The 26,250-nt window shown below is 40.4% G+C and overlaps 5 protein-coding genes across 5 annotated transcripts; 3 read left to right on the forward strand and 2 right to left on the reverse strand.

The window, feature by feature from the left end:
- The first annotated feature begins 2,030 nt into the window (after positions 1–2,030).
- Positions 2,031–4,352, forward strand: LOC135079732 (cytochrome P450 6B2-like). The gene is made up of 2 exons (XM_063974340.1): positions 2,031–3,461; positions 3,653–4,352. The coding sequence occupies exons 1-2, from the start codon at positions 2,078–2,080 to the stop codon at positions 3,850–3,852; spliced, it is 1,584 nt and encodes a 527-aa protein (XP_063830410.1). The 5' UTR covers positions 2,031–2,077; the 3' UTR covers positions 3,853–4,352.
- A 1,784-nt stretch (positions 4,353–6,136) lies between these two features.
- On the forward strand, positions 6,137–7,208 carry LOC135080062 (uncharacterized). The gene is made up of 2 exons (XM_063974739.1): positions 6,137–6,224; positions 6,339–7,208. Exon 2 carries the CDS (start codon positions 6,349–6,351, stop codon positions 7,162–7,164), a length of 816 nt encoding a protein of 271 aa, XP_063830809.1. The 5' UTR covers positions 6,137–6,224; positions 6,339–6,348; the 3' UTR covers positions 7,165–7,208.
- Positions 7,209–13,499: 6,291 nt separating this feature from the next.
- On the reverse strand, positions 13,500–14,537 carry LOC135080063 (calphotin-like). The gene is made up of 2 exons (XM_063974740.1): positions 14,450–14,537; positions 13,500–14,371 (listed from the first exon to the last, which is right to left on the reverse strand). Exon 2 carries the CDS (start codon positions 14,359–14,361, stop codon positions 13,543–13,545), a length of 819 nt encoding a protein of 272 aa, XP_063830810.1. The 5' UTR covers positions 14,362–14,371; positions 14,450–14,537; the 3' UTR covers positions 13,500–13,542.
- Positions 14,538–18,988: 4,451 nt separating this feature from the next.
- On the forward strand, positions 18,989–20,142 carry LOC135079733 (calphotin-like). Its single transcript, XM_063974342.1, has 2 exons — positions 18,989–19,092; positions 19,331–20,142. The coding sequence occupies exon 2, from the start codon at positions 19,336–19,338 to the stop codon at positions 20,032–20,034; it is 699 nt and encodes a 232-aa protein (XP_063830412.1). The 5' UTR covers positions 18,989–19,092; positions 19,331–19,335; the 3' UTR covers positions 20,035–20,142.
- Positions 20,143–22,424: 2,282 nt separating this feature from the next.
- On the reverse strand, positions 22,425–23,550 carry LOC135080064 (calphotin-like). Its single transcript, XM_063974741.1, has 2 exons — positions 23,471–23,550; positions 22,425–23,159 (listed from the first exon to the last, which is right to left on the reverse strand). The coding sequence occupies exons 1-2, from the start codon at positions 23,522–23,524 to the stop codon at positions 22,566–22,568; spliced, it is 648 nt and encodes a 215-aa protein (XP_063830811.1). The 5' UTR covers positions 23,525–23,550; the 3' UTR covers positions 22,425–22,565.
- Positions 23,551–26,250: the final 2,700 nt, after the last annotated feature.

Consider the following 26,250-nt stretch of genomic DNA (forward strand, 5'->3'; position numbering starts at 1 on the left):
TTACAAAACCTTTTAGTCATATAGTTATATCGTATTTAATTTATCAATGTTTATTTAATCAGTAATCGATTACATAAGCATTGAAAGCGGTAATAATAACGGATTAATTTATACGAGCAAATTTGTTCTGAAATCGGGAGCGCGGACACGTCGTGGTAATCAATTTTTGACGACTTACGATTTTTTTTAAATTACTTAATTAACTATTATTAACTATCTCTGTGGTTTAACAACAAGAACCAAAGTTATACTATTAGATAAAAATATTTGTTACTAAAATATTATGATATTCGGGTACTTTTTGGCCCCGGACACGTGATTTTCTTGGCCGGTGGAATGACCCTTAAATAGTTGAAGGTAGCCGGGCCGCCGGCTCTCCAGCGCGTGTTTTGCCTTATTACACAATCAACAAAAACATGCCACACGATAGCTGAACGGTGGCCGACTCGTGATCCGAGGAATGCAGGATCGAATCCCGCCCCTCAACTATTGTAATTTGTGGTGAACATACTAGTAACACCTGTACAAGCGCCCCCTATATTATAGCCGCCCTAGGGGGCGCTGTTTAATTTTTCATACAAAATTTTTCGATGACACTTTGAATACGCAACGAAACGAACTCGAAAGTTTTTCCTACTAGAGGTACAGCATATTAAAATTACTACGAGTTACTAATATTCGTTTTTTTATCAGCTTTAAGGATTTCGGAGTAAGCTCGCTTTCACCTGCGGCTTGATCATAATTTTCCATCAGAGATGCAGGCCAGAACTTAAAGTTTTGGGTAAAAACCTTTAATAAACGAAACTTTTAGGATACTTACCTAGGTACGCTATAGGTACCGATTCTCCGAAACATAAAGAAATAACATAAAAATATCAACAATCGCATTTTATCAACATAAATAATAACATAAAATCACATTTTTTCAATGGATTACTTAGGCCTGAAAATGTAACATAGAAAATTACTCCTGTACTTGATCATTCATTATTCATTAAGGTTAATTTATATCACACGTGATAAGTAAAATCCTTGGACACTGCGCCGCCCCTACCGCTAGCCAAACCAAATATGGATACTCTACTAGACAACGGATATCAACATAGACTTATGTAGATAAAAAACACCACCAAACCAACACAAACAATTATTATACACAAAATTAAATATTTGTATGTACTGTGTGTGTGCGAGAATCGAACTCGTGTCATCGCCATAGATTTGGCTTAGATTCAAATATTTTTAGTACATCTCAATGAGTTTTCATTTATTTATTTATACTTTTGCACAAAAAAAAATCTGTACAGTGGCGGACTTAATGCCAGGTGGCATTCTCTGCCAGTCAACCACAGGTCGAGTTTAGAGACTAAGGCCCGGTTTTTTGATTCGTAGTTAAAATAACCAATAGTCAAATTTGACAGATGTCAAATGACAAGTGGTTAAATATCAGAAAAAAATGTTTTTCAAACAATAGTTAGCTTGACTTTTAGTACATTTTTTAACCATTAGTTAACATTTTGTTAATATTTAACCATTAGTAGCAAAATTTAACAATTTGTTATTTTAACTATGAATCAAAAAACTGGGCCTAAGGCGGTGCAATAACATAAATATTACGTTTAGTTAATATACTTAGGTACATAGGATTTGATAAAATAAATAACATAATAATACATGGGTATTATGTAATCTACATTAATATTAAAAAGAGGAAATATTTAGAATAATTTTGTTTGTTTCTATTGAATAGGCTCCGAAACTACTGGACCGATTTGAAAAAATATTTCACTGTCATAAACATAGGATAAATCGAATATGGATGGTTAAAGACATTTAATTGGGACTGACCGAATTAGCGCGGGCGAAGTCACGGGCAAAAGCTAGTAGTGAAATATAATCACCAGTTTTAGTTAAGACTATTAGTTATATCTGGATTTTTTTGTAACCTTGTCCATTAATTACCTACTGTTAAGTATTGTCACCATAGAGATATCGTGATCATTCATACTTACTTATAAATATCGCGAAGCATTATTTTTAAATCATAATTAAGTTCGAGTAACGATAGCCGTAAAATATGTTTGTGAACATTGTATTCGGCTTCCTAGCGGTGCTTGTGGCGTTATTCTATTACTACTCAACGAGAAATTTCAATTACTGGAAGAACAGAAACGTACCTTATCTCAAGCCGACGCTTTTATTCGGCAACTATGGCGACCTATTCCTTTTCAGAAAAAATATGAGTGAGGTAGGTCAAAACATCTGCAAACAATTCCCAAAGGAACCCTACATTGGAGCGTTCTTTGGCACGGAACCCACGCTCATCGTCCAAGACCCCGAGTTCATTAAACTCATCACAACAAAAGACTTCTACTACTTCAACAGCAGAGAACTATCAGATTTTGTTCACAAGGAAACCTTCACTAAAAATATTTTCAATAACTACGGAGACGACTGGAAAGTAGTGCGTCAAAATCTTACTCCAATATTCTCATCAGCAAAAATGAAGATGATGTTCCCGCTCATCGAAACATGCTCCCACACTTTTGAACAGCTGCTCGACGTGGAGACCAGCATGTCTGACGTCATCGAAATAAGGGCGCTCATGGCCAGGTACACCATGGCTGGCATCACCTCTTGCGCATTTGGTGTCGACTCTCACACCATGAAAGGTGACTATAAAACTAACCCTTTCACACAGGCAGGGAAGACGATATTAGACGTTGGATCCAAAAGAGTATTTTACAGGAATCTCGTAAGAGCTATTTGGCCAACGATTTTCTACGGGTGTGGACGGACGTTCATGCCACCCGTTATGGAAGTGTTTTTCCGCCGATTTATGGTGTCAGTCTTCGAAGCACGAAAGTATAAGCCGACCAACAGAAATGATTTTGTCGACTTCATATTGAATTTTAAACAGAAGAACTGTATTGTTGGCGACAGCATCGCTAATTTAAAAACTGGCGCAGACATTAAGAAAGTATCAGTGCCAGTGACTGATGACTTTTTGGTGGCAAACTGTTTGATATTCTTCCTGGCTGGATATGAGACGTCTGCTTCTACTCTGACCTATACCATGTATGAACTTGCGAAGAGTCCAGAGAATCTGAAGCGAGTGCAGAAGGAAATAGATGAGTATTTAGTAAAAAACGGTAACAAGTTGGAGTACAACTGCGTGACTGAACTGCCGTTCACACATGCGTGTTTTGATGAAGCCCTGCGTTTATACCCAGTGCTTGGGTTGATAACGAGGGAGGTTGTGGAGGACTACACTCTCCCGACTGGTGTTCACCTCGACAAAGGAGTTCGCGTGCACTTGCCGGTCTACCACCTGCATCACAACCCTGAGTTCTTCCCGGAGCCTGAGGTGTACCGTCCTGAGCGTTTTCTGGGAGAAGAGAAAAACAAAATACTTCCTCACACTTACATACCCTTTGGCGATGGTCCACGTACTTGCATAGGTGAGGTTTTATTATTTGTTAAATCATCAATTTCCTAAACTAGGTAATAACTACATCAAGAGGATTCCTGCTAAAATGTAAAGCATTATTTTATTTTTCACTGAGCCGTATCGTTTGAACTACTTAAGCAAGTACATTTTGAAAATAATTAACTGACAGAGTTAGACAATAACAACAATTTAATCTTTCAGGCATGAGGTTCGCAAAAATGCAAATGTTCGCTGGTCTGGTGACTGTTCTGAAGAAGTACAACTTGGAGCTGACTCCAGAAACGGCAAGGAAGCTGGAGTTCGTGCCGACCTCCTTCATCACTCAGCCCACCAAGCCTTTGAAGATCAAGTTTAGCATTCGGGAGGGATGGGAGAGCCGCACTTTTGTTAAAACACAATAGGTAATTCGGTTTCTTAGTGGTTTAAGTATAGGACTTTTATTGTTCTTGGGTAAGATCTCTGCACAAAATTATAAGAACTAGGTAACTGAAAGAATTTCATATTGAAACAATCAACTGCTACTAAAGTCACTATTGTTACAGAGCGTTCTACATACTTGCTTACCTGTTAGAGTCTTAAAAAGATTATGCGCTCTTGATAATTTTCACAAGGATTTTATAATGTATCTTTTTTTTTAAGGCATTTAGTAAAGATATATAAAGATATCTTTCATCATTGCATTGAAAATTTAAATCATATCTTTTAGTATCTATACCTACCTACTTACTTCTAATGCTCACGGCTCTATCTACTAACTTAGAAGGACTTTTGATAAATTGTTCTATTACGTGTAATTTGTGTATATTTCGTAAAGTAAGTAAGAATCTGCTAAAGCTAAGTTAGTACCTACATAGTTAGCTTTAAACCTATTAATACAACATTAAATAACTGTTTACACCTACTAAGTATTGTTTTACTTTACCCTTAAATTCGAAATCGTCTAACATGAACTTTCAGCATTCATCTAAGTAAGTACATACCTACACTTTCGTTTCACATTACATTATGTACCTCTCTGAGGTCCATGGAACACGGCCTTACCTATTTACAAATCCGTAAGACCTAATTACAATTTACACGTGGACACGTCGCTTCTGTTGAACGACTTGTCGTGCAGGGGAAGGTCGAGGGCCCAAGAGCGCGCGGCAGCAGGTCGCCCTTGCGCTGGATTGACCAGGTCAAAACCGCACTCAATGGTCCACTCCACGAGTGCACAAGAAAGGCTGCAGTGCGGGAGGAATGGCGACGGATTGTGAGGCTTGCCACTGGACCAGTGGGCTGAGAGTGAGTTTTCATCAAACGCGCTCACTAGTGAGCAAAATTTTAGTTTTTGAACGTTTCCCGCTAGGGGCGCTGTAAAATCAGTCATACATTTTAATGTCATTTTTTGACGCGCTCACTATTGAGCGCGTTTGATGAAAACTCACACTAGGCCCTCTGGTGTGATAACCACGACCACTCTCCAAGAGTGTAGCGAAGAAGAAGACCTAATTTCCGTATGAGATAACCAAATACCTAAGTAAAGGTTACCAAGAAGGCGCTGAATGCAAGTCGCTTCCAGCCGACCAATCTGGAAATTATTAGGGACTACAAGTTAGCAACTAAGTAGGCTTGTTCAGCAGTGGACGTCCTATGGCTGAAATTATGATAGTGATGATGATGATGAAGGTCCTGTAAATAGTCGAAATGAAATTGAGCTTCATTCTGTAATACGCAGACTTTTGAAGAACCGACGAAATAAGTCGCGTTTAGCAGGTAGAGCTTACACAATTTTATTGAACGCTTCCAATATGAAGTTATCCATTATAGTCTATAATTTATCTTTATTAACAAGGTAAAATTAGAGGACGACGAGACGATGAGAGGAACGACCTAATAAATAAATAAATAATAAATACGGGACGTCCACCCACAAGGTGGACCGACGACCTGATAATGGTAGCAGGAAGGCGCTGGATGCAGGCCACTATACCAACCGTGCGATGTCGAAGTCATTGGAGGACGCCTATGTTCAGTTGTGGACGTCCGGTGCTTAGGTAGGTATATATTACAAAGGTTCTAACTTAGGTAAGTACACGTTACAATGGTGTTACTTAGGTACACGTGACAAAGACAGGAAGCACATGTCCACTTTATCGTTAATTTACAACGAGCTTTAGATCCAAAAACTAATAATCTAAAACATAATAACTCGTGTACGTATCTTGTAATCTATAATCTATATTGGCCGGCTTAAAGTATAGCCGACTACCTATTAAGGATAGGCACACTACATACACAACTTACTACGTAAAATAACAATTTATCAATGCGGCTTAACAAAATAATTATCTTTAACTGTACTCACAATTTACATGCAAAAATATAATATGTTTGTTTGCAAGTAACAGCTGGTGGTACGAGTAAACTAAGAATTTCCCGGACTTGATGATTTCCCGCTAAAAACTTGGACCTAGATTTAGTGTTGTTGGTATGCCTCAATAAATAAATAAATAATTTATTTAATTACAGTAGGCATAAATTACTTTTATAAAAACACTGCTTCGAAAAATCTAAATACCTTCTAGGTAGAGCCGCGAGAATTTACTAGTACTAGTAACATACTCAGCAGAAAATTATCTAAATTGTTATTCATAAAAATGATAATATTTTTTTGAAACGTATTAAATACTTTACCAAATGCAATAAAAATGTTGAAGATAATCTTCAATATAAAAACCTTGCGAAAATAATTGAGAGCATAGTCTTTTTAAGACTCAAACAGGCTAAGCAAGTAAGTAGAAAGCCATCAAGTTTACTTAGCAAGTAGTACGTGCCAAGTACTCAATTAATTTCATCAAACACTGTACTAACAACAGTGACTTTGACAGACTTTTGATTGTTTCAGAAGCATCAATATGAAATTCTTAATTGCTTTCGCTCTCATCGCCGTGGCTTCGGCCGCCGTGATCCCCTTCACCCCGGCTCAGATCGCCGAGATCGAGCAGATCGTTGAGGCCATCCAGAGCCCCAGCACCAACCCCGCCACCGCCGCCGCCCTCGAGCAGATGCTCCACGACCTGCTCGGCTCCAGCGTCGCCGACGTCATCGCCAGCCCCATCCTCGTCCCCGCCCAGCCTGAGTTCGAGCCCATCAGCATCGGACCCGTCATCGTCGACCAGCCCTCTATCGTGTACCCCACCCCGGTCATGCCGATCGTCGTCCCCGAGCCCGTCGCTCCCGGCCCCATCGTGGTCCCCAGCCCCATCGTGGTCCCCGAGCCCGTGGTCCCTGAGCCCGTGGCCCCCGCCAGCAGCACCCCCCTCGTTCAGATCATCCTGAACATCAACCAGGCTGACGCTGCCGTGCCTCCCGTCGCTATCACCCCTGAGACCATCGCTGTCCCCGAGGGACCCATCGTCGGTAGCCCCATCACCATCGTTGAAGAGGCTGAGAACGTGATCGCTCCCTCTCCCATCCAGATTGTGGACTCTGCTCCCATCGTCCCCTCTCCCATCCAGATCGTCGATGCTGCTCCCATCGTGCCTGAGCCCATCCAGATCGCCGAGCCCGCCCCCATCGTCCCCTCTCCCATCCAGATCGTGGACGCTGCCCCCATCGTGCCCGAGCCCATCCAGATCGCCGAGCCTGCCCCCATCGTGCCCCAGCCCATCCAGATCGGAGCCCCCATCATCCCCGCCCCCGTGGTCGTCCTCCCTGAAGAGCTCAGCTAAACGAATATTATTGACAAATAAAAAGTACTGATAATACCCACATAGCTCTGTATTTTATTATTAGCTTACCTTTGCCCGCAAGACATTAATGAAAGTTCAGATAAAGGACATAATGCGTCACTAGAAAACTAAATAGGTGTAGCTGTTAGCTGTGAATTAGCAGAATAGTTACCGTTCAACAAGAACCCTTCGGTGTTCTGTCTTCCTTCAAACACAGATAATATAGCTTCAACCTTAAACCACATGAATAATTAAGTATCTTAATCAAGTTCAAAATTCAAACGTGTCAAATGTAGTCCTTGAAAAGTTAAGTTGAAGGTAGTATAAATTTTTTTTTTTTCAACTATTTCTGTCCAGCAGTAAAAGAGGAGTAGGCTTTACAATACAAAATGCCCATTTGACGCGGATTGAGGACTCTAATCGCCTTAACCCTTTTCTAAATTGTTTTGGAACAATATTGTATTGTAAGATTGCAGGACAGAAAAATACCTATGTAGTTATTTTATTTTATTTAGGATAACAAACAATTGTACAATTCAGATATGCAGTAAAGTTACTTACATTACAACCGAGAACACTGATTGTGATGAGACCAAATTGTGAGCGAAAGGAGCGAAAAAACACAACTAACAGAATTATACAACATCTGAGAATATCGAACAAGAAATTCTGTTGAAAATTCGGAAAAAAATAACAAATGTTTTCTAATGTAATCAATCGTGTTCTCGGTTGTAATGTAATTTCCATGTCACGGTGGTATGGAGATAGCCAGTCAAATCCATCAAGAATATCAGTCTTCTGTTCTTTCTCGTATTCTTAAGACTAAGTCGAGTTACTTAGAAAGTAAGAAAGATTATTATTTGCCGTAGGTATCTGGCTTGTCATGTGAGTAAGTACTTAAAGTAGGGTGTAGTAACTTAGCACAAGTAAATAGATAGTAGGTAAGTAGGTACTTAAAACCAACGTGCGCTACGTCTGAAGTTAGGCTGTCAGTCACAGGCTCACAGCACATCAGACTATTTGTGTTGCAAAATAGTACCTGCTAAGTAGCAGCCGCCCGCGACTTCGTACGCGTGGATTCCGTTTTACCCCATTAATGGTTGAATTTTGCAAAATTCTTTCTTAGCGGATGCCTACGTTCTAAAAGGAAACCCCATGCAAAAATTAAGACTCCTAGCACTTGTAGTATCCTGAGATTTAGTGATGAGTGAGTGAGTCAATCAGTCAGTCAGTCAGTGACCTTTCGCTTTTTAGATATAGATTACCCATTAAAGCACGGACTAACAATATGAAACGGCAATGGGCAGGGCATATAGTAAGTTACGGAAGGTAGCAGGAAGAAGCTGGATGCACGCCCGCCAGACCCTGCCTGCAGGGATCCTACCAGACGGGCGGGAAATCATTGGGGGAGGCTCTTCAGCAGTGGACGTCCTGTTGCTGAAATGATGCATGCTGATGACTCACTAAAGATCCCATGTCTCATAATATGCTATCATCTATACTTGGATGAAATTAGGCAGAGAACCTACTGTTAGCTAGATTATTAATAAAATAACTAACTTTATTAATTGTGATGCGCCGACACAGCTCTCATAGCGTTCATTGATTTATCATTTAAATTTTATTTGACACGAAATTATACCATAAAAAAACTTTAAACAAAATACTTATAACAGACAGCTACTAACTATAAAGTACTTTCGTGCCACAGGCACACATGTAATAAAATAACAATAGGTAAGACATAACAATTAAGTATCTTCTAAGAATATTACTTTACTAAAGGCATATCAAATAAAATGATTAAAGCAGCGTGTAAAACAGCCGGAACGGATATTCTTAATGTTTTCACTCGTTGTATCTCGGAGGGCGTGTTTCCGAGTATATGGCGTCGCGGATTTATTAAAATTATACCAAAGGGAGGTGACAAACCGCCCGAAGATCCTAAATCGTACCGACCTATTACATTACTTCCCTCATTAGGTAAACTATTAGAGCGATTAGTAGTGCCGCGTTTGCTACCGGGTGGTCCAATTTTTCACGAGCAGCAGTTTGGCTTCACCGCCGGGAAGTCTACTGCAGATGCAGTAATATCTGTCAGACAAAAAGTGACGTCCTCGGTGGCAAAGTACGTTGTAGGAATATTCCTCGATATTTCAGGTGCCTTCGACAATGCTTGGTGGCCGATCCTGCTCTTAAAACTGAAAGTTCGTGGATGCTATAGTAATATATATTCACTACTGCACTCGTACTTTTGTAACGGTACAACTAAATTAAAACTCGGCCATCATGCTGAATCAAAGGTGCTCACGCGCGGCTGTCCCCAAGGATCGGTCCTAGGGCCCTACCTTTGGAATTTGGGTTTCGATGATTTTCTAGCATTACCATTACCCGAAGGCTGTTCGTTAACCGGGTACGCTGATGACGGTCTCCTTTTAATAGAGGCTGACACTAGATCAAAGCTTGAAAATCTAGCGGATACATGCTTGAATTTAATATCTCAATGGGGAGACAGGAATCGTTTGCAGTTTGCCCCTCACAAAACTTATCAGCTTCTATTAAAAGGTAATCTTAAGGTTTTGCCTCGCATTAAATTCAATGAAATAACTGTTAAAAAACGGGAATCTGTTTGCTATCTCGGACTTATTTTAGAGCAAAACTTTAGTTTTGTCGAGCACATTAAACAGATCGGTGAAAAAGCTAAAAAGAATTTTTATGCCTTAAGTCACATTTCAACCTCGACGTGGGGTCTAACGTTTAAAATCCTCCGAGTAATATATTCGGCCACTTATTTAAGCTCCATTTGCTATGGTGCACCAGTTTGGGCTGACAGAGCTACTATAGGAGCCGCTCGACGGAAACTACTCCAAAGTCAACGCCTTGCATTGATTTTTCTTTGCAAAGCTTACAGAACTGTGAGCACGGAGGCTCTGCCAGTCCTGGCTGGTGTACTGCCGGTCGACTTAGAGGTACAAAAGCGTGCGGCTATGTACTTCGCATCAAGGGAAAATATAACCTCCGATTTCTTAAATAGCCGCGATCGTTCTAAAATAAGTCGATTATTTGATTCCCGAGAAGTCGTTGAAGAAGATTTACTTAATGAATGGCAAAAAAGATGGGATACGTCAGTCAAAGGACGTCACTTATATAAATTCTTCCCGAATGTACGCGAACGTCTAACTAGGCGATGGTTAGAAATCGACCATTGCTCGTCGCAGTTCCTCACGGGACATGGCAACTTTAAACATAAACTTCACGAATTCAAACTAGTTCCGTCTCCTTTTTGCGAGTGTTCCACTGATGATGTCAGTCATGAGCAGTCTGCCCATCATATCTTGTGGGAGTGTGATCTTTGGAAACATGAACGTGATATAATGCTTAATTCAATACAACATACATCTGTTTCCGCAATTTATTACACCGATCTTGTCGCGACAAGGAAAAATTTCCGTGCTTTTAAGCGATTTTGTGAAAAATATTATTGGCAGGTAGTTGCTAATTGCTCATAAGATAGGCCCCCTTAATTTAATTTATTGTCCGTGGTGCATAATCTTTTCTTAAAGGTTTTAAACCTTTGTTTGTCACCTGTCATCCGCTTTGCAATGGAGGGAAGTCGAACCTTAATTTCGAACTCCTCCTATGTTCTTCTGATTAATTTCGTTGCGGGTCCAATGACAGTTTAACTTTCCCCCGGGACAAACTTGGCCTTCATTGGTTGGGTTTTTGTGGCGGTCAAGCTGTAGATCCTGGCTACACAGGAGTTGCAGTGGTGGGAACGAGAGGTGGGAATAGTCCCGTACTAAAGGCATAACACTTATCTGAGTAGGTTACTGCGGTTAGTCTTTCCTCAGAAAACGGCGGTTCTATCAGCCATGCATGACTATGATCTCTCTAATTTTAAATTAATGTAAGTACCTAATTATGATGATGCTTAAATTAATGTAACCCCAATGAACCTTTCATTTGTTATTTTTTGGGTAATTTGATTATCATCTACGGTACGTTCATCATCGTAAGGAATCTTGACTTTAACTTTCAGTTACCCTTCTATTTTACTTCTTATTATATTTTCCCCTTCATATAAATTGCCATCAAATTAATCACCAAATTGTACATTTTCTTCTATAAGTTTTCTTGGTCCCATGATTATTAATCTTTGTAATGTAATTTTGTTCCACTCAATACTCAATACTCAATAGTTTATTGCTTCCATAATGTTTATGTTATTACTCTTCCATCTTCTGAATTTTCAGAAACGTTATCCTCATCCATAGGGTTAAATGGTAATATCAGGCATAAGTCATTACTGTTAGTGGCTAAATTGATTATTTTTTGTAAGTTAGCTACAATGAGGATCATTTCGATTTTTAGCTGTGAATGCAGATTTATAGGGCTAAGAAATCCTTAATACACAGTCCAAAAATTTTTGTTCTACGACAAAAATTGACGAAGTTATGGCCAAATTACTAAAAAAGTTCACTGACCGCCCGGCGCGGGGACGATGACGTCACTATATCCGATCCGAACGCTGCCGGCGTACTGCGTGGATAGAAAATATTTTTTTCTAGCCAAACTATCAGTTTTAGAGAAAAACTTGTAATGACATTTATTCATCAGAATAAAGTAAGCTATCGATAGGTAATTTTTAAAAATAGAACTTGTGAAAATAACGCAAAAAATCCATACGCTCATACGATTCAATGGAACGCAGAGACGCGATTGGGGTCTCCGCGGTGGTATATTTGGCGATTTATTCAAATAAAGTGTTCATAAGTGTTGTTAGAGTCATATCTTCTTCCAAGTAAAATATAAAAATGTATAAGTATTAATTTATTTACTTCTAACAATAAGGTATAGCTGAGGCAGATACACTCTGCCTAGGCTACAAGACATTGCTATGAAGATCATTTCGATGTACACGCAATACCTACCTGTTATTTAGTTTTTCTGAGTTAAACCTACGTACCTACCTATCTATTCGCCGTTCCCATGGGCGGGCCAGCTGCTGCAGGAAAGGACAGCTGCTCCCTCCTGGAAATCTATTTAATCTTAGCCTAGAAGCTGGGTATGACTCCCCCGCCCCCCTCCTCTCCCCAGGTCATAAGCTGGGCATGACTTCCCCCTCGGCCAGAAGTTGGGTATGATTTACCCTCCCCCCCCCCCCACAGGCCCGAAACTGGGTATGACTTGACCCCTCCCCCTCCCCCCAGGCCATAAGCATAAACGGGACTATTCCCACCTCTCGTTCGCACCACTGCAACTCCTGTGTAGCCAGGATCTACAGCTTGACCGCCACAAAAACCCAACCAATGAAGGCAAGTTTGTCCCGGGGGAAAGTTAAACTGTCATTGGACCCGCAACGAAATTAATCAGAAGAACATAGGAGGAGTTCGAAATTAAGGTCCGACTTCCCTCCATTGCAAAGCGGATGACAGGTGACAAACAAAGGTTTAAAACATTAAGAAAAGATTATGCACCACGGACAATAAATTAAATTAAGGGGGCCATAAGCATAAAGCTGGATATGACTCCCCTTCGGCCAGAAGCTGGGTATGACTTGACCCCCCCCCCCCTCCCTCTAGGCCAGAAGCTGGGTAAGGCTAGCCCCTTCCCCCAGTCCATAAGCATAAGCTAGGTATGACTCCCCCTCGGCCAGAAACTGGGTATGACTTGCCTTTCCCCCTCTCCCACCAAGGCCAGAAGCTAAGTAAGGCTTGCCCCTCCCCCCAGGCTATAAGCTGGGTATGACTTATCCCCCCCCCCCCCCCCAGGCCAGAAACTGGGTATTAGCATCATATTATGTATTATTATGTTCAATACAAACAATCATTAAGTTACACTCACCCCAACCGCGTCTCCGCATTGCATCGAATCCTATGAAAATGTGGTTTTTGGACATAGCGATACTTATTTTTCACAATTTTTATTTTTAAAAATTACTGGTCGATAGGTTACTTTATTTTGATGAATAAATGTTATTAAAAGTTTTTTTCTAAAACTGATAGTTTAGCTGGAAAAAAATATTTTCCATCCCAATAGTACGCCGGCTGCGCTCGATTCGGATATAGTGACGTCACGCGGCCCTGCGTACGTTGACATTTAGCGGCAAAAACGGCCTATGTTTATTACTTAATATCTTCGTAAGTAATGGTCCGATTTGGATAATTCAAAAAGATATATCTTTCTTATGTCTTAAAGATTAACGTAGATACTAGTTTTATTGAATTTTCTACAACAGTACTGATCCTCATTGGAATACCGAAAGTCTCAGCAATGAAGACCTTTTGAAATAGGATATTAGATCCATGGTTTCATAGCACAGTAAAATACAGGAGTTAATTAACTTCAATCTTTATTCCACAACATGTTTTGAGTCGCTTAGCTGAGCTCTTCAGGGAGGACAACCGCGGGGGAGGGGATGATGGGGGCTCCGATCTGGATGGGCTCGGGCACGATGGGAGCAGGCTCGGCGATCTGGATGGGCTCAGGCACGATAGGGGCAGCGTCTACGATCTGGATGGGAGAGGGGACGATGGGGGCGGGCTCGGCGATCTGGATGGGCTCAGGCACGATGGGAGCAGCATCAACGATCTGGATGGGAGAGGGGACGATAGGAGCAGAGTCCACAATCTGGATGGGAGAGGGAGCGATCACGTTCTCAGCCTCTTCAACGATGGTGATGGGGCTGCCGACGATGGGGCCTTCGGGGACGGCGATGGTCTCGGGGGTGATGGCGACGGGGGGGACGGCAGCGTCAGCCTGGTTGATGTTCAGGATGATCTGAACGAGGGGGGTGCTGCTGGCGGGGGCCACGGGCTCGGGGACCACGGGCTCGGGGACCACGATGGGGCTGGGGACCACGATGGGGCCGGGAGCGACGGGCTCGGGGACGACGATCGGCATGACCGGGGTGGGGTACACGATGGAGGGCTGGTCGACGACGATAGGTCCGATGCTGATGGGCTCGAACTCAGGCTGGGCGGGGACGAGGATGGGGCTGGCGATGACGTCGGCGACGCTGGAGCCGAGCAGGTCGTGGAGCATCTGCTCGAGGGCGGCGGCGGTGGCGGGGTTGGTGCTGGGGCTCTGGATGGCCTCAACGATCTGCTCGATCTCGGCGATCTGAGCCGGGGTGAAGGGGATCACGGCGGCCGAGGCCACGGCGACGATCAGAGCGAAGGCTGCGAAGAATTTCATGATGCTGCTTCTGCAAGTAAACACAATTATGAGCACAATTTCCCACAGAACTATTATAGTTCCAAGTTATTGTTGAAGAGTTACTTACTTTTGAAGTTTCTATTAGAAAACTATGATTAGTTGATTGGTTGTCAGGCTTTTATACTAAAACATTATCGAATCTAAATCTAATTGTCATATATTTCAATATGACACTACTATTTTTTTATAGCACTATAATTATATCAAAAGATTTACGCCGGTTTGGATAAGAATATTCCGCAAACTCAAGATAACGATCAGAAGGGCGCTCGCTCGGCTCCTGGATGCCAACCAGAAGGTTGTGGTGAGGAACCACAAAAAGTAAACACGCGTTGAACACTTGTTTAAAATGAAATTTCCATTCTAAATGTCAACTTTAACTTTTTTCTCGTAAGGCCTTAAGAATCTTACTTATTTACTTACTTTTTTCTTTATTTTAACGGTTCAGTCCGAATAAACGAGTGTTTCCTAATTCTTTAATAATTTCCGAAACGTGGTTGTTTTTCAAAAGTTATTTACTAACTTTGAAACTACGTCAAACGACGAAGTGTTTGTTAAAGTTTTTATGGACTCTCTTTACAAACTAACCGAAAATTTTATGAAAATAGCTGAAATTGACGATAAGAGTTAGTGCATAACTTCAAGTGCGTTACTTTAAATCATAAGCTAATTAATAAAACCGAAATTTACTATTTGTAGATCGGGCACTGAACGCGCGACATCTGGTAGCATGTTAGTCCTGGGCAATATGAATACCATAGGCAAATGCAGCTCTATGTTTTGTTTTCATGTTTTACATTTACTTACTTTACATAACAATCAATTGACGTACTTTTTATGACCTGTCTGACCTGTATACAACTACTTATCTCTACTTAAACTATGTATAATATCTGTCATCTAGCTAGAGGCTTACCAATACACTATTATGTATACCTAGTGGTTTGCTACTAGGTATGCCAGAGGTCGCAAGTTCAATCCCAGAACAATACAAACATTTGTGTGCAAAACATGTCTTTTTGTGTTTTCTAGGTGCAATTCTATGTATAACTGTGTGGTATGTATTTGCATAAAAAGGATATAAGCTTGTTATATCCGTCGTCTAGTACCTACACATCATGACACAAACTTTGCTTAGTTTGGAACTGAAAAAACTGAAAGATGATTTAACAACCTAAGCAAACGATAGAAGAAGGAAACGTTTCGTATGAAAAAATACATTTTGATGACTACTAACAATAATCTGCATGTAGATAAATTAATCCGTTTCAATCGAAGTCATATAAATGATTTAGATTTACTATCTTACTGATCAAAGTTTGAATGCTATAAATTTTACCAATTTGTATTTCGAAGCTAGGCAAGAGCAATGCTAACTTCTGTTTAGCTTGCCTTTTTTTTTATGCCACTAGCTAGAGTCCAGTCATCAACATTTCAGCCACACCTACGTCCGCTGCTGAACATAGGCCTCCCCAATGATTTCCACATATCGCCCTGTTGGTAGCGGCCTGCGTCCAGCGCCTTCCTGCTACACTGCAACTTTAAGTCCAGTCAATAATACTAAGCTTTTTAAATTAAGATTCGATGGACATGTTACCTATACGACAAAGCTACTGTTTTATGTGCAAATAATTATTATCATAACATACTGAGATGATATATTCCGAGTCAAGAAACAAATTGTAAACGTCATGTCGCGGCTAAGATTTTTTTATGCATTTACATAACCTATAGGCCAGTAGAATTAAACACAAAAATTGATTAAATCGGAAATAATTCCTACAAAAGAATTTTTTGCTTTAATGGCTTCATTGGTTGCCCATTAAGACTCTCCTAAGTTTTCGACTTCGACGGAGTTGTGCTTAAGTGGTGGGGGCCCCCGAAAGGGGCGTTTTTTCGGTTTTCCGGTTATACCGCGTAAAGGACTTACCCTATCGAAAAGTGGTCTTCATGACGGTTAAAGGGCACTTAATCCTGCATTGAATAAGACCAAATTCATATGTTTTGGACAAACCGTTCTCGCACTAAAGTTCGGCAAAGTAGAAAATATACGTATAACTAATGACCCTCTCCACGTCCAATGGCTTGTTACCCACATGCTTCCAAGCCTTGTAAAGGGTCGCCTTAACCAGTGTAACCCTAACAAGGCTCACGAGTTTGATTCGCTTATCCTTGTTCGTCCCAGCCGTTCCTTAACTGCGGTTGCTGCATCTCTTCCTGGCACTCTCCTGAACGACTCTGTGTTACCTAACGTGGCTGCCCCTCTTCCTTGTACCCTCCTGTACGATTTCATTGCTTAGCCATATGCCTGGTCCAAGGTTCGACGCCACAAAATCAACTTCGTACGAGTGAAAATAGTTTAAATACTATTTCCCGTGCTTGCAACATTTTTCTTTACTGCTTCGCCTCTATTAGTCGTAGAGTGATTGTATATATCCTATAGCCTTCCTCAATGTATGAGCTATTCAACACAAAAATAATGATTTCAATCAAACTAGTAATTCTTAAGATTAGCGCGTTCAAACAAACAAACAAAAAACTCTTCAGCGTTTTAATATGAACTTGTTGTTGTTGATTTTTGGCGTCGAACCTTAGACCAGGCATACGGCTAGGCAACGTAGTCATGCAGGGGGATACAAGGAAGAGGGGCAGCCACAGTAGGTAACACAGAGTCGTTCAGGTGAGTGCCAGGAAGAGGTGCAGCAACCGCAGTTAAGGAACGGCTGGGACGAACAAGGATAGGCGCATCAAGCTCGTAAGCCTTGATAGGGTTACACTGGTTGAGGTGGCCCTTTTCAAGACTTGGAAGCCTGTGGGTAACAAACCATTGGACATGGAGAGGGTCATTAATTATACGTATATTTTCTACTTTGCCGAACTTTAGCGCGAGAACGGTTTGTCCAAAACATATGAATTTGGTCTTATTCAATGCAGGATTAAGTGCCCTTCAACCGTCATGAAGACCACTTTTTGATAGGGTAAGTCCTTTACGCGGTATAACCGGAAAACCGAAAAAATGCCCCTTTCGGGGGCCCCCACCACTTAAGCACAACTCCGTCGAAGTCGAAAACTTAGGAAAATCTTAATGGGCAACCAATGAAGCCATTAAAACAATAAAATCTTTTGTAGGAATTATTTCCGATTTAAAAGCTAATTCTACTGGACTACTAGGTGCTCTTCATGAATACACAACAAATATTGTTTTTATGCATACCTAGTCAAGTTAAAACTTCAAATGTTTTTAAGTCGTCTTCTAAATAGGTAATTATCGTCACTTTTCTACCTATAAACTAAGAATTGTAGACATTATTAAAATTTGACAAAGAATTTGTACATTTCCTCCATGATCGTCTTTCATATTGGTGAATGTTTTATTGTGGGTTCACCATTATATTATCAGATGAGGCGGAAAATGATAAAATTCGCTTAGACGCAATATTATTGGTCCCTAAAATTCTTTGATCGAATAAGTACCTATAAGGTAAAATCCTAGACATCAATCTAGAAGACAATAAATTTATTCGATTTAATCATTCCCACACTTTGGTGCATGCTCATTACAAATAACTTGTTATTGTATTGCTCAATAATAATCAATCCAAAATACACGAATCGTTCGTATGTTCCTGTGTATAGGTACAGTTTGTGTTTACTACCGTCTGAGGCAATAAATTTAATATATCCCTCGTTCGATAAACGTGGTTTAAGGAATTAGCATTAACTTTATCGCGCGCAATAAAGCTATAAATTCAGATAGTGACTTTTACTTCCTGCGGCAGACTGTGACGTTAGTTTTGTGACGTCAAAGTTCTTTTGCCTGAAACTCCTTGGCTACAGGCAGCTCACTGTACTGGTAGATTATTTGGTAGACATGAATGACCTTCTAAAACCAAGGATGATCTTATGTGCAGGAAGATTGAGGCATTTTTATAGGTTTACTTACTGTCGACTTTAATAGGTTGAACTGAGAGCCAGAAAAGATATGGAATTATGGATATTAGACTTCATACCGTAATATAATGTACCTGTAAGTTTCCCAAGAAAGGTAAATAAACTTAACTCCTACTAAAAGTCTTTATGATTTAATCGGTGGAGGATCTTGATACAATTATGTTGATTTGAGATTCCCTGGTTAAATTCTGAAGATATTTAAGTTGACACTTATTCTAGAACTTTAATAAATAAATCTTTCGACAATTTCACACAACGCCAGCTAGACCCAAAGTAAGCAACTTATATGCTTGTGTTATAGGTGCTAGCTTAACGGATATACTACTTATACTTTTTAAATACATACATATTATACATAGTAACACCCAGACCCGTCACAGAAATTAAAATTCATCATTTTAATTTCTGCCCGGCCGGGAATTGAACCCGTGACCTCTCGGCATAGTAGTCCGTTCTGAACCACTACACCAAACGGCCGGAAACTTATTGTAATGTTTTTAATTTTTTACCTTTTTCAGATGTACCTACTCGTAAGTAGGCTTAAATCATTTTATTCCAAAACTTCCTCCTAGTTTTTAGTCAGCAATTTTTATCTTTTTTGGTCTTTGGGATTAAGTCATATTAAGAAAATAATAAATTAAACTGATTACCATACAACTGGCGACGGTGGTTGTTTGCAGTATCTATCGATAACGGTCGATATAAAATACCGGGACATCACTTTATTGGCATAGTTTGTTTTTACAACTAGAACCAACGGTGTGTATTATTTTGTTATTCAAAATTTCAAATTCAGTTTCAACTCTGAGAAATCAGATTCAAGAAATCATGTAACGTGTATTTACAATATGATAATTTTGTTTCTTTGTCGCGTGATTTTACAAAAGATACTTTAAAGACTTAACTGCATGATTTTGAAGAGTTAAAGTGATCAAAATCTTATTGAAAAGAGATAATCGGAATAAATTTTAATTGCTAATTTTACTTTTCTTTGCAGCCAACATGAAATTCCTGCTAGTAACTGCTGCCCTCATCGCCGTGGCCGTGGCCAGCCCCATGCCCGGTCTGGTGATGCCTGGCCTCGCCGGAGCCGCCCCCGTCGTGGTTCCCGAGTCTGCAGGCCCCGTCCCCGCACCCGCTGTCCCCGAGCTCGTAATCCCCGGCCCCGCTGGCCCCGTCCCCGCCCCCGAAATCCCCGGCCTAGTCATTCCCGGACCCGCCGGCCCCGTGCCTGCCCCTGAAATGCCCATCGACGTCGACCCTGCCCTGATCGACGAGTTCCAACCCATCTCGATCGGACCCGCTCTCATCGACGGGTTCGTGCCCGCTGCCCCCGCCGCGCCCGCTGCCCCCCTCGTCCAGATCATCCTGAACATCAAGTCCTCCGACGCTGGATCCGTCGCCCCCGGAGTCATCTCCACCCCTGAGATCGTGCCTTCCCCCATCATGATTGTGGATGAAGCCGACAACACCGTCGAGGTTTCTCCCATCGTCATCGTCGACGAGGCTGAGGCTGCTCCCGTGGTCCCCGCGCCCATCGTGCTGCCTACCCCCGTGCTGCCGACCCCCGTGATCGTGCCCGAGCCCATCGAGCTGCCCACCCCCGTTCTGCCCACCCCCGTGGAGCCCCAGCCCATCGTGATCGGCACCCCCATCATCCCCAGCCCAGTGGTTGTTCTCCCCGAGGAACTCACCGCTTAAATCTTATAAGTTGTAAAAGCCATTGGGAATATGGACTTTCTACCGACATCTTGAAACGCTACGTCCTAAATTATGCAAAATAAAAATTATTGAGATCTGTTCCCATAAGAGTGTTCATTGTACCCTAACTATCGCAAAACAACAATTTCGAGGCAAACTCAAATTAAGACAATGTTAGTATCAATAAATCAATTTTTTGAGTGAGTAACTAAGTTAAGTTTTTTAAAATGCAAAAATTCTTAATAAAATAATAATTTGAGGGAGAATTTCAGTAGTGGGAATAGTCCCATTTAGGTACATTTAACTATTCAATCATAAGACGTTCAGGAGTACCTACTTAAGTACGCAGAACCATTTTTATTTGAGTAAAATCGTGAATTTTACTCGTAGCAATATTTTGATTGTATTTCAGTAACTCTAATCATCATCCTTTGGTCTCCACTTCAGAAGAAGGTCCCTCTGTTATTTACCTATAGCTACTAAGTATTTCCTTTTTTAGTCGGTAGTTCGAACCCCTTCGTCCGCCGCTAGACTATTACAGTGAATCCCACTCCTAAAATAAGCAAAGTTATTAAGATTTAGCTTAGCTGTAGGGGTTGACGGGAATAAATTACTAAATAGATGATTGGTCCTGCACTCCCCAGGGCCCAGGCCCACGCTGCGCTGCTGGTTAAGCGGGAGGAGGATTGAAGTTCGAATTAATTTGTCCTTTGTTCTTCCACGGGATGAAATGCACGAAAATAACGCTATTCTGAATTACATTCGATGTCCATAGGGTAATCAAAAAAGAGAGACATTTGCCCAAAGAATGTGGTTCTTTAAAAAGGACAAATTGTTTTATAACAAATGGTAAAGTTTTCAAAAAACGAGAAAGAGAAAAATATTAAACGGCAAGTAGGTACCTACTTATTTCAGGAAAAATAAAAATCAATGTTTATTCACTTCACTTAACATCGACTAATCACTTACAAGTCTTACAACTCGAAGTTCAATTATAAGTTTATAACTTTAAAGCTCTATGAATGAATAGTACGCCTCTCAACATTTTCGCAAAGGTTTTCTGAAAAATTCCGAAATTGATTAACGGTATAAACGTATCTAAGTTAGGGGACAGTTTAGAGGATCGATTAACTAAAGTGATACTTAGTTAGGAAACGCTAAGGGATTGATAGTGAAAACGGGCATAAGAATGATTATTAATTTATATGACTTAGTTAAGTAGTTGCATAAAAAAAAGAAATAAAATATATTGCTCGACTGTAAATTTTGTATAGTGAGTGCGTGTCATTGTGCGTAATATTATGGACTTTGACTAATAACGTCAATAGCTTAGTAGTACTCGTGGATAGATAACAAACTCTGCGTTGTGCCGCACAGTTAGGCAGTTGACACCATTTAACCAAGACCTACTAATAAAAATAACTTTACACACAACTACTAACAAAAATCACTTTATTCTAGCCCTGAACAGTTAGGCTGAGTTGCACCACTTAACTTTGGTAACTACATATTATAAAGATAACCGATGCTTTTTGTATGGAGTTTGACAGAACTTTTTGACGTTTGTTAAAGTTAAAGTAGGATGTTGCAACCCAGCCTTAGTTTTTTAATTCGCTAAAATTCGATGTTCATATGATGTGATGTAGGTAGCGCTTTGAAATAAATAATTGTTAGTCGTGCATAGGTTACCTTTGCCACAGCTCACTGTCCTATTCATCATCATCATCATCATCATCATCATTTCAGCCATAGGACGTCCACTGCTGAACATAGGCCTCCCCCAATGCTTTCCATGTTGATCGATTGGCAGCGGTCTGCGTCCAGCGCTTCCCTGCAACCTTTACGATGTCGTCGGTCCACCTTGTAGGTGGACGTCCCACGCTGCGTTTTCCGGTACGCGGCCTCCATTCTGTCCTATTGCACTAGCTCAAAAGTTCACTGTGTGTGCTGTGTATAATATAATATATTAAGTTGGCGCATAGCATAGGATCGTGTGAATAAAGGAAGTTCCGATGTAGAGTTTCCTGGCCGCAAAATGAAAGTTTGTGGTATATTTATTTGCATTGCATGAACCTTTAAAGCTAAGCGACAACAATCCAATGGTGTCTGAGAGATCCGAGGAACGCGGGTTCGAACCCCGCCGCACCGCACCGCTGGACTATTGTGGTGAACCTCGTAACACATAGGCATTTAGCATACCACAGGGGATTAACGGGTCTATTAGTAAACTTTTTTTGTTGCAACAACACCAAATGAAATGGCAACTACTTAAGATGCTGATGATGCTATGTTCAGTGTTCTCTTTTTTTGAAAATACTCGTAGATAATTCTGTGTTACCTTATTGCAGATTTACAGACTTGGGGCATGGTTTAAATAAAATTAATTAACATATTTACAAAATCATTAAAATATATTTACTAAAAATAAAGAAGTTGTGATTTGTGGTGTTGAGTAACGTTTCCAGACTCCTCCAGTCACTCCAGTGGACTAAGTTCTTAATTCATTCCTTTTACAGCCCAGTTAAAGTCGTTTAGTATCCGATGCCAGGGATGTTGACAACAGGAATGGGGGCAATAGGTTCAGCGATGAGCACGGGCTCAGCAGGGACGGGAGCGACGTCCACGATCTGGATGGGGGAAGCCTCGATGGGGTTGTTGTCGAAGGATTCCTCCACAACCTGGATGGGGGAAGCCTCGATGGGAGAAACCACGATGGGGGCAGGCACGATAGGGGCGACGCCGACATCAGCGGAGTTCTTAACGTTCACGATGATCTGAACGAGGGCCGAGCTGGAGGGAGCGACGGGGGTAGGGACCACGATGGGGCTGGGTTCTCCCAAGTCGGGGATGTTGATGATTTCGGGGATGACATCGGGCACTTGGGGTCCTTGAGCCTCTTCTTCGACGAGGATGGGGGAGGCGACGATTTCGGGGGAGAGGGCGGCGATGATCTCGTGGAGCTGTTGTTCCAGAAGGGCGGCGGTGGCAGGGTCGGTGTTGGGGCTCTGGATGGCGGCGACGATGGCGTCCAGCTCGGCATCCAGACTGTCTGCCGGCTTGAAGGGCACGGCGACTGACACGGCCACGAGGGCGGCGAGGGCGATGAACAGTTTCATTTTTTGGCTCTGTAAAAACAATCTGGCAGGTAAGTCACAGCCAGCAACGTTTAATTGTTTAATAGCACGATGTCGTAAACTATAATTTATCAAGAACTGTAAAACTGGCTCTAAAACGTTCTCTTTTGACGTTTGATGCTTTATAGATTTGGATGAAATGGAAATTGGAAATAAACAGAGATTGTGATATCTTCAAGATGTGCAATAGGCAGATTAATTAATTATGTTTAATGAATTTTTAATTATTTATTTTATTTAACGTTAGCAAGGTTTTTAAGACAACCTATTTCAGGAATAATTAATAAATCCAGTCAACTCACCGGCTGGTTTTGGATCAACGATACTAGTTTAGGATATAATCGTCTTTTATACATGCATTCTTTATCAAATTATCAGAATCATAATGGTTTATTATGGAAATAAACAGATAAAGGTGTAGTAAGCAATAAAATTAAACCTAAGGGAAATATTTTTTTGATAAAAGACTATCTAGGTAAGAACATAGTAGGTACCTAGTACCTAATTTTAGAAAATAGCTAGGTAGGTAGAGAGGCACGGAACATGAAGTTGTAGCAAATTATACATTTTTGTAATTTAAATATAAAATCATTTATTTTCCCAATAAAATTGGACTGCAAGCAAGTGTACGTGAAAATATTATAAAAACCTTTTTAATGACTAATTTCATGCGCACTTGCGTATTTCGAAAAAACAGGAAGTCTCTACATTTAATGCTGTGTTGTAAATGGTGGTAAACTTTGGTATTTTACAATAATCAGTAACGATAACAAATTGTAATTGATCATTTTATTTGATAAGTTATACTTTATAGTTTGACTCAATAGTGAGCGTGATAGAACAACTGCGTTATTATTTATTCATTTATTGACCTATGATGCAAGATCATTGTGTCCTAAATGTATAAATCGTAAGTTACGGAACTAGAGCCTATCAGCAGGTAAAATTATAAGTTTTCATAAAAAGTTCAGTCGATTTTTCAGGAAAGCTTCAGCGGCGATATGAAACTCCTCACAAAGTTTTGCTTTATTTGAATCATTTACCTGTGTTACTTTACTTTATTAAAACTTAGTTTGGTGTTGTATAAGGAAGATTATTTCCGGTGAGTACCAAATATTAACTTCTTTTCAAATTTTAGGAACGTGTCACAAACGGGAAATGCTTTAAAACCACAACAAATACCTACTAAGTATAAATTAGTTATTGTTATATTCCTTTTAGCAAGACATGTCTAATTGTTGCTCATTGCTTGCAACATAAACATAACACTTAGCTGTAAATGTATGAAATGTTTTTTTAATAAAACTTTGGTTTATTAATAGATATTTTATGAGAGTCATAACTACGTATGTAAGTAGGTATGTACTTAATAGACTTTTCGTGCACATAAACAGCATAGTTACCTTTCAAGTAAAGTAGAATCAAAGTAAGTTTTTTTATTTATGGGACAGACTGAGGCAAACGATTCGAGCAGGCGGTCTTAACTCTTAAGGTCTTAGGCGAATTGCACCATCTTACTTTGACAGTAACTATAACATTAGGCAATGTTTTTTGTATGGAGTTTGACAAAATTTTGACGTTTGTTAAAGTTAAAGTAAGATGGTACAATCCTAATCCGGTAATCCTAATCCGGTATAGTAAGTGTGGCGTTAGTTGGAACACCTTGGCACTTTTTTTGTACCAAATAAAATTATAAATACCCCAACCAATACTAAAACGATTTTATCTTTAAACTTCAGTGTCTGATAACTGATAGTAAATACAAAAGAACTTACGACACTTCTGATGTTTCCTGTCTTTTGTTAATCATTCTTAAAACAAGGTCAGGGTTCGAATCCTTTTGTGGTGGCATAATCAGTTTTCATGAAGGAAATACCCACTTGAGAAATGGTGTATTGCCTCTATGTAAAACTACCTACCTAACTATCTACTTTATTATTTTAGATCTAATTATAATGGACTCCTTTGTGTTCGAGAAATCGCAATAGTTATTATAGGTATTGTATTAATTATCTCTAAGAAATAAACTAAGACAAGACATTAATTAAGTAGATAACTTGTTTATGTTTCTAGTGCAGACTGTAGTGATAAATTGTGCGGAAACTGAATTATCAACATTCATTGGAATTTTATCAAGGGACCTAATAACTTTAAGATATTACCGTTTTACTAATAAAATTACTGGACATTTGCTGGACATACAATTTTAAGTAGATACATGATGAAGAGAGGAATGGAAAGGAGCATGCTAGGATTGAAACTAATGGACAAGACCAGAAATACAGACATCAGGTGCAAACGAAACTAACAGACATCCTGACACGCATCGATCAACTCAAATGGAGGTGGGCGGGACATATGCTACGCTGTAACAAGGAGAAGTGGTGTAAACGGTTGACAGTGTGGTACCCAAGAGATAGCGCCAGAAACCGAGGTCGCAAGGCTTTAAGATGGGAGGATGAATAATTGAGGTTGACCGCAGGACCTCTATGGATGAGAGTGGCGGAGGACAGAAGGCAATGGAAGGAGTTGGAGGAGGCCTTTGCCAATAGGCACACCGAAGTTTTTTTTAAGTGAAGTATTTGTTTATAAAGTGTTATCCTAAATTCAGAAAGTGTTAAATGTATAATGTAAAAATGTTCGGAAATAAAAGGCTTATTATTACTTGATGTAAAAATGTAAATAAAGTAGTAGGTGTGGCAGTAGCACAGTCACAGAATACTACTAACTAACCAGCTACTAATCAATATTATTATGTAGAAATAGGCTCATTTGCTAATGAAAAATGAATATGATGTCACTTTCTTTTACCTAAACCAACCTCTGAAGCGACTCCTTCCTACGTTTATTTACTGGTACTGCCTATTGCGCGGGAATTGAACCCGCGATGTCTGACGAAGTCCGGTTCAAACTTTCAAACCACTATGCCAGATAGCATTGGTGAAGAAACCTAATCACCTTAAAAGCCGTGTTCATCATTATAAGTATCTATTGTTATAGTGATCGTTTCCTTTACGTAGGAACCTATAATAACATTACTGATGCGTGTCTAAAGGTCACTTCGCATAATTATCATCGCGAG

This window comes from Ostrinia nubilalis, chromosome 17 (assembly GCF_963855985.1).
Source record: "Ostrinia nubilalis chromosome 17, ilOstNubi1.1, whole genome shotgun sequence".
In the NCBI taxonomy this organism is placed as follows: Eukaryota; Metazoa; Arthropoda; class Insecta; order Lepidoptera; family Crambidae; genus Ostrinia; species Ostrinia nubilalis.

Excerpts from the sequence above, each read along its gene's own strand:
- LOC135079732 (XM_063974340.1), top strand. The coding sequence starts at position 2,078 with ATGTTTGTGAACATTGTATTCGGCTTCCTAGCGGTGCTTGTGGCGTTA. Across the intron at positions 3,462-3,652 it reads TGGTCCACGTACTTGCATAG|GCATGAGGTTCGCAAAAATG; the intron begins GTGAGGTTTTAT and ends TTAATCTTTCAG.
- LOC135080062 (XM_063974739.1), top strand. The coding sequence starts at position 6,349 with ATGAAATTCTTAATTGCTTTCGCTCTCATCGCCGTGGCTTCGGCCGCC.
- LOC135080063 (XM_063974740.1), bottom strand. The coding sequence starts at position 14,361 with ATGAAATTCTTCGCAGCCTTCGCTCTGATCGTCGCCGTGGCCTCGGCC.
- LOC135079733 (XM_063974342.1), top strand. The coding sequence starts at position 19,336 with ATGAAATTCCTGCTAGTAACTGCTGCCCTCATCGCCGTGGCCGTGGCC.
- LOC135080064 (XM_063974741.1), bottom strand. The coding sequence starts at position 23,524 with ATGTATAAAAGACGATTATATCCTAAACTAGTATCGTTGATCCAAAAC. Across the intron at positions 23,160-23,470 it reads CGTTGATCCAAAACCAGCCG|AGCCAAAAAATGAAACTGTT; the intron begins GTGAGTTGACTG and ends TTGTTTTTACAG.